The sequence below is a fragment of the Anomaloglossus baeobatrachus genome, chromosome 1 (assembly GCF_048569485.1).
Source record: "Anomaloglossus baeobatrachus isolate aAnoBae1 chromosome 1, aAnoBae1.hap1, whole genome shotgun sequence".
Taxonomy (NCBI): Eukaryota; Metazoa; Chordata; class Amphibia; order Anura; family Aromobatidae; genus Anomaloglossus; species Anomaloglossus baeobatrachus.
In genome coordinates, this window is record NC_134353.1 from 323,955,315 (window position 1) to 323,967,835 (window position 12,521).

Sequence of the window (12,521 nt, forward strand, 5' to 3'; positions counted from 1 at the left end):
GATGATAGCTGCTCCTCACCCCTCCGGTGTGGGACGTTACGTCCGGCCAGTGTATAGCTTTGTGCTGCAGCAGAGAACAGAGGGCGGTCGCCAACTCCATGCTCCTCTTACCTGCCAACCCCCTGAAACTTCTTTCTAGCCAGTCTTAGAACAGTTGGGGTGATGGGTGGGGTGCAGGTGAAAAGATCAGAGCATTGATGACCACACCCCCTGTTCTAAGACTGGATTGAAGCGAGTACCATGGGGCTGGCAGGTAAGCAGGGCATGGAGTCCAGCGGCCACACCCCCTGTTCTAAGGCTGGATAGAAGCAAGTACCATGGGGCTGGCAGGTAAGCAGGGCATGGAGTCCAGCGGCCACACCCCCTGTTGTAAGGCTGGATAGAAGCAAGTACCATGGGGCTGGCAGGTATACAGGGCATGGAGCCCAGCGGCCACACCCCCTGTTCTAAGGCTGGATAGAAGCAAGTACCATGGGGCTGGCAGGTAAGCAGGGCATGGAGCCCAGCGGCCACACCCCCTGTTGTAAGGCTGGATAGAAGCAAGTACCATGGGGCTGGCAGGTATACAGGGCATGGAGTCCAGCAGCCACACCCCCTGTTCTAAGGCTGGATAGAAGCAAGTACCATGGGGCTGGCAGGTATACAGGGCATGGAGCCCAGCGGCCACACCCCCTGTTCTAAGGCTGGATAGAAGCAAGTACCATGGGGCTGGCAGGTATACAGGGCATGGAGCCCAGCGGCCACACCCCCTGTTCTAAGGCTGGATAGAAGCAAGTACCATGGGGCTGGCAGGTAAGCAGAGCATGGAGTCCAGCGGCCACACCCCCTGTTCTAAGGCTGGATAGAAGCAAGTACCATGGGGCTGGCAGGTAAGCAGGGCATGGAGTCCAGCGGCCACACCCCCTGTTCTAAGGCTGGATAGAAGCAAGTACCATGGGGCTGGCAGGTAAGCAGGGCATGGAGTCCAGCAGCCACGCCTTCTGTCCTAAGACTGGATAGAAGCAAGTACCATGGGGCTGGCAGGTAAGCAGGGCATGGAGTCCAGTGGCCACACCCCCTGTTCTAAGGCTGGATAGAAGTAAGTACAATGGGGCTGGCAGGTAAGCAGGGCATGGAGCCCAGCGGCCACACCCCCTGTTCTAAGGCTGGATAGAAGTAAGTACAATGGGGCTGGCAGGTAAGCAGGGCATGGAGTCCAGTGGCCACACCCCTTGTTCTAAGGCTGGATAGAAGTAAGTACAATGGGGCTGGCAGGTAAGCAGGGCATGGAGCCCAGCGGCCACACCCCCTGTTCTAAGGCTGGATAGAAGTAAGTACAATGGGGCTGGCAGGTAAGCAGGGCATGGAGCCCAGCGGCCACACCCCCTGTCCTCTGCTGCAGCACAAAGCTTTATACTGGTCTGACTCAACATCCCATATGGGAGGGGTGAGGAGCAGCTACTATTTTATTCATTTAGACATGATCTAAAAAAAAGATACTAGAACAGCAGTGGCCAGCTCAGCTTCATAGTGTATGAGGGGCGGGGACAGTACAATATATTTGATTTTTTTGTCTTCAATCTCCCTGGAGTACCACTTTAATCGGCGAACTTTCAGCAAGTCCAAGTATAAGGAGATGCTCATGATTCCGTACTGCAGATCTGCATTTTACTGTATAACGAAGCAAATGAGGATATTGTTCTCTGCAGGGGATTCTGTATTACTGTAGGTGCAAATGCTCAATTCTAAGCAGATTTATCACCAGCGATTTCATGTGCTCCCACTGAAAAGGGCAAATTACTCTCTCTCAGGGTAACTTAACTCAGAGTAAAGGCCACTTTACACGCTGCGATCTCGGTAGCGAGATCGCTAGCGAGCGTACCCATCCCAGTCGGTTGTGAGTCACGGGCAAATCACTGCCCGTGGCGCACAACATCGCTTGGACCCGTCACACTACTTACCTGCCTAGAGACCTCGCTGTTACCGGCGAACCGCCTCGTTTCTAAGGGTGATTTTCTCATACAATACTAATGTTCTATTTAAATAGGGCTAAAGTAGAGCTTTCAGGATTCGTAAGCTTTATTGCTCTAGGTTATCCTGTTATCTTGTTGTACGCGCTATATAGAGTTCAGTGTGACATATGGTAGTATCTAGTCAAGCATATTTAAATACAATCTGCATATTCACTGCTTGCCAGTTCAGTGCTGGCATCAGTGAAAGTAAGGGGTACTTCACACACAGCGAGATCGCTACTGAGATCGCGGCTGAGTCACGGTTTTTGTGACCTCATTAGCGATCTCGCTGTGTGTGACACTGAGCAGCGATCTGGCCCCTGCTGTGAGATCGCTGCTCGTTAAACACAGCCCTGGTTCGTTTTTTTATTGTTGCTCTCCCGCTGATAAGCCACATCGCTGTGTGTGACAGCGAGAGAGCAACAATCCTGAATGTGCAGGGAGCAGGAGCCGGCATCTGACAGCCTGTGGTAAGCTGTAACCAAGGTGGTTACCCGATATTTACCTTCGTTACCAGCCTCCGCCGCTCTCACACTGCCAGTGCCGGCTCCCGCTCTCTGCACACGCTAAGCTAAGCGGTGTGCGCTGGTAACTAAGGTAAACATCGGTTAACCTTACCCGATGTTTACCTTAGTTACCAGTGTCCGCAGCTTCCAGACGCCGGCTACGTGCAAGCGCAGTGTCGCTTGCACGTCGCTGCTGGCTGGGGGCTGGTCACTGGTGAGATCTGCCTGTTTGACAGCTCACCAGCGACCATGTAGCGACGCAGCAGCGAACCTGACCAGGTCAGATCGCTGGTGGGATCGCTGCTGCGTCGCTAAAGTGTGAAGGTACCCTAAATCTTAACTGAATTTGCACTGCTGCCCCCACCCATATTCCCTCCCACCTCTCAGCAGTGATAGTGAATGCACTGGCAGATGGTTGGAGGGGAGCAGTGAATATGCAAATAGTATTTACATACAGTTTAGTATGCACCAGACTGAATTCTATGGAGCTTACAGTAAGATAACAGGATAAGATAGAACAATAAAACTTACTGATCATGAAAGGTCTCCTCAAATCCTATTTAAAATATAACATTAGTATTGTACTACAAAGTCACCTCAGATTCCCTTTAAACCTTAACAAATGTTGAAAATTCAGAAATCACAAACTGCTCTCCAGTCAATGCTACACAGGAGTGGCGTTGCAGTGCTGAAAGTCTAAAATGGAAATCCTAGAATCAAGTATAACATTGACAAACCTTTGACAAGGAAAAGGAATTAGAAAGGGAAAAAATTGAAAGGATACCTTTTCGAACATCGCGAACAGAGGAGGACAATTTTTCATGCTTCTTTTCTGAACCTGCGTTTAGTCAAAGTAAATGTATTCAGATTGTGCCTTCAGACAAAAATACATTTTCAAGACAGCTGTTTTCAAATGCTACAAAAAGATTATAGAATTTCTTTTTCTTGCAAAAATCAACATATGTACGTTTGAGCACTGATGTGTTCAATCTGCTTAAAGCTTTTGCCGAAAAATTTACACAGTGGGTTAATATATTTGGTTTTTCCCTGACTAGCTCCATTAGGCGTGAATGTCATCTAAATACCATAGACAAAGAACAGAGCAGTGCAACTTCCCATCCCTCACAAAATGACTATAGGCCATCCAAAACCCACACACCTTCCCACTAAAGATTTCCATGCCAACAGTGGGCTTTACTATTTCCCCTTTATGGCAATGTAGTGTGGAAGAAATCAGAAAAATTATCTGAGAAAGAAATAATACCTGCATAAGAGTCTGATGCAGAACTTCCACTTCTATCAAACACAATTGGAGAAATACCTCTAGCCCTTTTCCTTTCCTTCTTTTTCTGATCTAGAAAATGTGAAAAGATAATGTAAGCATGGCAGGGATCTAAGTGCTCCAGTAGCCACGCTCCAAACTTACAGAAATCCTACAGAATGGCACCCCAGAAAACTAAAGATCGGCTACATTAGAACAAGCGTGCAATCTATTCTTCTTACAGGGGATATGCAAATATTGGATGGCTCATAGATCAAAAAGGTAACAAGTAGGGAGCCACGTGAGTTGGGGGACCTACAATTACGGTAGTAAAATAACCATTAACTCTCAAAAACATTCAAGAAGATGTATTAACTGGAACAGAACAGCCCTCTATGGGTCAGAGTACGAATCCAAAACTGAAGGCCCACCTTACAAGCTTTATACTAAAGACATCCATCATTTTTGGATGTCGTCTCAATTCTTGAAAGTAAATGGTCTGGCCTACCATTATCACAGATGAGTTACAGTGAATTACTTAACCCTCAATTATACCATAAAGAAAAGCACTAAAAAACAGGAGCAACTGTCACAATCTTATCCTATATCTGGAACAATGACTTTACCATTATCAAAACATATTCGGCACAATATAATACCATAAAACTTAACATTTGCTCAATCATGCAAAACCTAGAACAACAAATGAGTAGATACTCTGCAGTAAGGAAATAGTAATACATGTATAAAGAAAAATAAATAAAATATCAATGGGTTTGCGCAGGAAGGTACAAACCACCCCTACCCCTATTGTGATGCTGGCACATAGTGACGTGTCACTAGAGGTAAAAAGAACCCGTCAGGTAACAAAACCAAAACACCGTGCCATTAAGCTGCAGATATGGGGTTAACCTGAAGCTGCTTGGGGGAAATTAACAATTACCAGGCCACCCCTATGACTGAAAGTCCAAGGCTGCAAGGGGCAATTAAATTACATTTCCTCCCAGCAGCAGGGCTCTAACTGCAAGCACCAGGCAGCTTCAGAATAGAATTAATGTGCAGATTAACCCCATACGTGCAAGTTCATAACATTGTCTTTATTATTTTTTATTTGTTTTACACAACTGCTACCCTTTAAGGATTTAGTTAGCTACTTACTGCACAGTATCTAATCCTTGCTTTTATTCTATTTTCTGTTAATGGCCGCAACATGAATGAGCACCTACACATTGTACTCCTAATAGTAGGGTTTAATCCCTTAAAGGCAAATGCTTTTTTATGGTCACGGGGGCGGGCTGTCTTACGTCCTTTATTAGCCCTCCTGCCGCTGTATGCTGTCCGCCATTGCTCATTTACATACACGAGGACGCCCTCCTCATGTAACTGTCCTCCAGAGGTCTCAAGCATGCCCAGTGCCACTCTCGCGGGACTGAGCACTGAGCAAAGTGTGAACGATGATGAGGTGATTGCGCAGGCGCGAGATTATGGGTGGCGCTGTGATTGTCAGCAGCGTCATCCAAGTACCCACCCATAATCTCGTGCCCGCGGTAATAGGTGACATGGGTTCATATGGCCAGTGCTAGCGCATAACTGTGGAGGCAGAGGGAAAAGCGCGGGCACGAGATTATGGGTTCTAGTCCCCTGGGCGCCGCATCAACCCATGGGCGTTTGCATGCTTTCCATTGTATCACGCCCCTGTGGGTGTGATACCATGGATTTACATGAGCAACATCACCATCGGGCTCGTTTAGATCTCTGGCGTGCACGCTTACTATTCCTGCAGCCTTCTTATACGGGTGTATGTTTGTCGGCTTCAGACGCACTCTGCGCATGATCAGTCTTCAGATCATTCTCTGGCAGGGTTTTGGACGCAGCATGTTTCAGCTGCGTTGTACAGTACAAGCATAGTAGATAGGATTTATAGATCTCTCGTGCCCACTGTGCTGTTTTTCCGCAGTAAACACTGACCTGTGGTGCGTCTTTCCAGACCGCAGCTTGTCAATTGTTTGCTGTGGATTTGCATGCATCCTCCATAGGGAGAACACAAGCGAGAGACCGCAGCGCACTGAACCCTGATCGTGGGTACGAGCAGCTGCACTCTCCTGCGGATGAGACTGACGGCTCTGCAGGTCAGGATGCAGTGAGTCCTGATCGTAGGCATATACCCCTACACTTATTTTTTTACGGACCTTTTTACTGACATGGTACCTGAAAGGGTAATATCAAACTTGCTTAGTTTTGCTTTTAAGTTAAGGTATACTTCACTCTACTCAATGTATAATCCCCAATCACACAGGGTCAGTGGCAAAAACAAATAATGGGGTAATCAAAGGTTTTGGACCAGTTTTCGGGATATAGAAAAAGTTACAAAATTACTTTCAACATGCTGTTAAAGTGGACCTGTCAGGTGCAATATGCACCCAGAACCACGAGCAGTTCTGGGTACATACTTCTAATTCATCCCTAACTATCCCTGTATCAAGTAGCATAAATAAACAGATTTTTGTGTACTCACCGTAAAATCGTTTTCTCTTAGCCATCATTGGGGGACACTGGACCATGGGTGTTATGCTGCTTATCCATAGGAGGACACTAAGTAGATGCAAAGATGTTAGCTCCTCCCCTGCAGTATACACCCCCTGGCTCAGCCAGGCTACTTCAGTTTTAGTACACAAGCAGTAGGAGAACAAGTAAACAGGACCATGGGATGTCCTAAAGCAGTCCATGGGTGGGTAAACAAACAACGCAACCCAGGGACTAGGAACCAGTCCCAGATAGTGGAGTACCTATCTCAGTAGGCGCTCCTGGCTATCGTTTGCAGAATTTTGCTACCTAGGTTCGCCTCAGCCGAAGCATGGGTATGGACTCAGTAATGCTTTGAAACAGTATGTAGGCAAGACCAGGTCGCAGCCTTACACCTCTGTTCCACTGAAGCCTGATGCCTAATGGCCCAAGAGGCGCCAACTGCTCGCGTGGAATGAGTTCGCAGCCCACTAGGAATGGGCTTGAGTTGCAAGCGGTAGACTTCCTGGATCACAGAGCGAATCCAGCGTTGCCTATTAAGCTGCCTCGCCTTTCTTAGGCCTTTCAAAAATGACGAACAAGGAGTCTATGTTCCTAAAGGGGCTATCCTAGGTACGTAATATCTGAGAGCCCTCACAAGGTCTAGCGAATATAGAACCCTTTCCACCCCAAGGCATGGGTGTGGACAAAAAGGAAGGCAGAACAATGTCCTCGTTCATATGAAACGGGGAAGTAACCTTCGGAAAAAAATCCGGAAGGGGGCGTAGAACCACCTTGTCCTGATGAAAGATCAGAAAGGGTTCACGGCAAGAGTGCTGCCAGTTCCGAAACTTGTCTGATGGACGTAATCGCCACTAAGAATGTTACCTTCCAGGAGAGAAGAGCAAGAGAAGATTCCTTAAGAGGTCCAAAACGAGATTGAGGTCCCATGGGTCCAGCGACCGTTTATACAGGGAAACTAGATGGGAAACACCCTTGAGGACAGTCTTGACTTGAGGATTGTAAGCTAGGCGGTATTGATAGAATATCGAGAGAGATGAAACCTGCCCCTTAAGGGAGCTGAGGGCCAACCCCTTTTGTAACCGGACTGCCAAAAAAAAAAAAAAAAAAAAAAAATAAATAAATAAATAAAATCAAGAATTCTGGGGATCGCCAGAGGCATAGTTTGGACATTAGATTCCCTGCACTGGGAAAGGAAAGTTTCACGTACGGTGGTAAAAACGGTATGAAGGCCGGCTTTCGGGCACTGTACATGGTGGAGATGACCGCAGGAGAGAATCTCGCTCTTGTTAAAGTCCAGGTCTCAATGGCCAGGCCGTCAGCTTCAGGGCTCTGAAGTTGATGGAAAATGGGCCCTCGGGTCAGCAGGTCTGGGATGCTTACGAGGCGCCATGAGCAATTGTACTAATTCAGCATACCAGGCGCACCTGAGCTAGTCCGGTGCTATTCGTATCACCGGGACTCCTCCTGCCTTGATCTTCCTGATTACTCGCGGCAGCAGGGGCAGAGGCGAAAAACATGTAAGGCAGACTGAAACGACTTCAGGAGACTAGAGCATCCGCGCCAATGGACTGTGGATCACATGACCTGGCTAAGAACGCGGGTACCTTTGCGTTCAACCTTGAGGCGATTAGATCCACGTCTGGTGTACTCCAGTGAGTGCAGATGTGTGGGAACACTTCTGGGTGGAGAAAACCACTCTCCGGCAGCCAGTCCTTGGCGACTTAGAAGGTCCGCCGCCCAGTTCTCTACTCCCGGTATGTGTAACGCTGAAAACACAGACCCGCATCGATTCGGCCCAGGTGAGGATCCTGAGGACCTCGAGATAAGCTGTCTTGCTGCTGGTACCTCCCTGCCGATTGACCTACGCCCCAGCTGTTATATTGTCCAATTGGACCCAAATCAAACGACCTGCTAGCAGAAGGGGGGAATGACCTGAGCGCGAGAAGATCGCGCTGATTTTCAGGATGATTTCTGGGAAGGGAAGACTCCTGGGGTGTCCAACGTGCCGAAGCAGTGTGGAGCCAGTACGCTGCTCCCCAGACTAAGAGGCTGACGTCCGTGGTCAGGAGTAGCCAGTCCACTTGGGGGAGAAAAACTCCTTCTCGATATGGAAGAGGACTGAAGCCACCAGCAAAGCGCATACCTGACAAGGTGTCAGGTAAAAAGTTCGTCCAAGGAAAAGGGGCTCTTGTCCCAGGCAGCTAGAAGCGCAAGCTGCAGTGGGCGGTGGTGTGGCTAAGTGAGCAGCACTGCCTCTATAGCCGCCGCTATCCTACCTAGCATGCTCATACTGAATCGTATGGAGCGAGGGGAGTACGTAGAGGGCAGTGTACCGCTTGCTGAAGAGCAGTCGCCTTGTCTTGAGGGGAAAATATCAAGCCCCGAAGAGTGTCCAGGGACATGGCCAGGGAGGTGACGGATTTTGACGGGACCGGGGATGATTTGACTGGAGTCAGAAGCCGCCCTAAGCGGGATAGGGTGCCCACAGATATCTGCACGCTGGTTGAGCCCTTGATGAGGAAGTCATCCAAGCAAGGCAGAACAGCCACTCTCCTGGCGTGAAGGGTATTCATGGCGGCCGCCATGACCTTGGTTAAGACCCTTGGTGCTGTGGCAGAGCAGAGGGTAGGGCCACAAATGAAAAGAAGGGAATTTTGTTACTTACCGTAAATTCCTTTTCTTCTAGCTCCAATTGGGAGACCCAGACGATTGGGTGTATAGCTACTGCCTCCGGAGGCCACACAAAGTATTACACTAAAAAGTGTAAGGCCCCCTCCCCTTCTGCATATACACCCCCCGTGGATCACGGGCTGCTTCAGTTTTAGTGCAAAAGCAAGAAGGAGGAAAGCCAATAACTGGTTAAACAATTCAATCCGAAGGAACATCGGAGAACTGAAACCATTCAACATGAACAACATGTGTACCCGAACAACCAAAAAATCCCGAAGGAACAGGGGCGGGTGCTGGGTCTCCCAATTGGAGCTAGAAGAAAAGGAATTTACGGTAAGTAACAAAATTCCCTTCTTCGGCGCTCCATTGGGAGACCCAGACGATTGGGACGTCCAAAAGCAGTCCCTGGGTGGGTAAATTAATACCTCAAGTTTGGACTGTAAAAACAGCCCTTCCCTACATGGAGGCAACCGCCGCCTGCAGGACTCTTCTACTTAGGCTGGCATCCGCCTAAGCGTAGGCATGCACCTGATAACGCTTGGTGAAGGTGTGCAGACTCGCCCAGGTAGCCGCCTGGCACACCTGCTGAGCCGTAGCCTGGTGCCGTAATGTCCAGGACGCACCCACGGCTCTGGTAGAATGGGCCTTCAGCCCTGATGGAACCGGAAGCCCAGCAGAACGGTAGGCTTCAAGAATTGGTTCCTTGATCCATCGAGCCAGGGTGGATTTGGAAGCCTGCGACCCTTTGCGCTGACCAGCGACAAGTACAAAGGGTGCATCCGAGCGGCGCAGGGGCGCCGTGCGGGAAATGTAGATTGAGCGCTCTCATCAGATCCAACAAATACAAATCCAATTCATATCGATGAACTGGATGAGGACAAAAGGAAGGTAAGGAGATATCCTGACCGAGATGAAAAGGGGGATACCACCTTAGGGAGAAACCCCGGAATCAGGCGCAGCACTACCTTGTCTTGTTGAAACACCAAGAAGGGAGCTTTGGATGACCGCGCTGCGAGCTCGGACACTCTCTGAAGAGACGTGACCGCTACCAAAAAGGCCACTTTCTGTGAAAGTCGAGAAAGTGAAACATCCCTCAGAGGCTCAAAGGGCGGCTCCTGGAGAGCAATTAGTACCCTGTTCAGATCCCATGGGTCTAACGGCCTCTTGTACGGAGGGACAATGTGACAAACCCCCTGCAGGAACGTGCGTACCTGAGGAAGTCGCCCTATGCGCTTCTGAAAGAATACAGACAGCGCTGGGACTCGTCCGTTAAGGGAGCCGAGCGACAAACCTTTTCCCAAACCAGATTACAGGAAGGAAGGAAAAGTAGGCAATGCAAATGTCCAGGGAGACACTCCCTGAGCAGAGCACTAAGATAAGAATATCTTCCACGTCTTGTGGTGGATCTCGGCAGACGTCGGCTTCCTAGCCCGTCTCATGGTGACAATGACGTCTTGAGATAATCCTGAAGACGCTAGGATCCAGGACTCAATGGCCACCAGTCAGGTTCAGGGCTGTAGAATTCAGATGGAAAAAACGGCCCTTGGGACAGTAAGTCTGGCCGGTCTGGTAGTGCCCACGGTTGGCCGACCGTGAGATGCCACAGATGCAGGTACCACGACCTCCTCGGCCAGTCTGGGGCGACGAGGATGGCGCGGCGGCAATCGGAGCTGATCTTGCGTAGCCCTCTGGGCAACAGTGTCAGAGGGGGAAACACATAGGGTAGCTGGAACTGCGACCAATCCTGAACTAAGGCGCCTGCCGCCAGAGCTCTTTGATCGTGAGACCGCGCCATGAAAATCGGGCCCTTGTTGTTGTGCCGAGACGCCATTAGGTCGACGTCCGGCCTCCCCCAGCGGCTACAGATTTCTTGAGACCCATCCGGGTGCAGAGACCATTCCCCTGCGTCCATGCCCTGGTGACTGAGGAAGTCTGCTTCCCAGTTTTCTACGCCCGGGATGTGAACTGCGGATATGGTGTATGCTCTGTCTTCCACCCACATCAGAATCCGCCGGACTTCCTGGGAGGCTTGCCGACTGCGTGTTCCGCCTTGGTGGCGATGTATGCCACCGCTGCGAAGTTGTCCGACTGAATTCGGATCTGTTTGCCTTCCAGCCTCTGCTGGAAGGCTTGCAGGGCAAGATACCCTGCCCAGATTTCCAGAACATTGATCTGAAGGGTGGACTCCTCTGAAGAGAGTCCTTGCCCGTCTGAGAAAGGGGTACGTTCCTGTCTAGGGACGTTGACTTCCCATCCCATTGGCGAAGAATGTCCTAAAGAAGTGGACGCAGATGAAACTGCGCGAAAAGGACTGCCTCTGCATGAGGCGTCTTAAGGGGTGTGACTGGCCTTGAAGGAGAGACTGCACCCCCGTCTGTAGTGAACGCTGTATGTCCAGCGGGAGCTGCACTATCGCTGAGAGAGTGTGAAGCTCCATGCCAAGATATGTCAGCGATTGGGTCGGTGTCAGATTTAACTTTGAAAAGTTTATGATCCACCCGAAACTCTGGAGAGTCTCCAGCGCCACGTTCAGGCTGTGTTGGCATGCCTCTTGAGAGGGTGCCTTGACAAGTAGATCGTCCAAGTAAGGGATCACAGAGTGACCCTGAGAGTGCAGGACTACTCCCACTGCTGCCATGAACCTGTGAAAAGCCGTGGGGCTGTCGCCAGACCGAAGGGCAGGGCTACGAACTGAAGATGCTCGTCTTCAATAACGAATCGTAGCCAACACCGGTGCTCTGGAGCAATCGGCACGTGGAGATAAGCATCCTGATGTCTATTGACGCTAGGAAATCTCCTTGAGATATGGAGGCAATGACGGAGCGGAGGGATTCCATCCGGAACCGCCTGGTTTTCACGTGCTTGTTGAGCAGGTTTAGGTCCAAAACGGAACGGAAGAGCCGTCGTTTTTTGGTACCACAACCAGATTGGAGTAAAAACCGTATCTTGTTCCTGAGGAGGAACAGGGATTACCACTCTTTCTGCCTGCAGAAGAGCATCGGCTCGGTCGGGAGGTGAGGAAGTTCTGAAAATCTAGTCGGAGGACGAGAACAGAACTCTATCCTGTACACGTGAGACAAAATGTCTCTCACCCACCGGTCTTTGACCTGTGGCAGCTAAATGTCGCCAAAGCGGGAGAGTCTGCCACCGACCGCGGATGCGGAGAGAGAGAGCTGAACGTCATGAGGAAACCGCCTTGGTAGCGGTTCCTCCGGCTGCCTTCCTTGGGCGTGATTGAGCCTGCCAGGAATCTGCGCCTCTCTGAGCTTTTTGAGTCCTTTTGGACGAGGACAATTGGGACCTGCCCGAGCCTGGGAAGGACCGAAACCTCGACTGTCCCTTCCTCTGTTGGGTGTTGTTTGATCTGGGCTGGTGTAAGGAAGAGTCCTTACCCTTGGACTGTTTAATGATTTCATCCAATCGCTCACCCAACAGTCTGTCACCAGATAACGGCAAACTGGTTAAGCACTTTTTTGGAAGCAGAATCTGCTTTCCATTCCCTCAACCACAAGGCTCTGCGTAAAACCACGGAGTTGGCGGACGCCACTGACGTATGGCTCGTAGAGT

General features: G+C 49.9%; 1 protein-coding gene across 3 annotated transcripts in view; it reads right to left on the minus strand.

Moving 5' to 3' along the window:
• Positions 1–12,521, minus strand: part of YTHDC1 (YTH N6-methyladenosine RNA binding protein C1) — a 109,539-nt gene that overhangs the window by 47,078 nt on the left and 49,940 nt on the right. The window contains exons 5-6 of one of the 3 annotated variants that reach the window (XM_075351743.1): positions 3,762–3,851; positions 3,282–3,335 (exon numbers count right to left, since the gene is read on the minus strand). The exons of 1 other annotated variant lie outside the window; for it this stretch is intronic. In XM_075351743.1, coding sequence (XP_075207858.1) covers positions 3,282–3,335; positions 3,762–3,851 — 144 coding nt within the window. The remainder of the gene's footprint in view (positions 1–3,281; positions 3,336–3,761; positions 3,852–12,521) is intronic. One more of the 3 variants, XM_075351749.1, reaches the window with a different exon arrangement.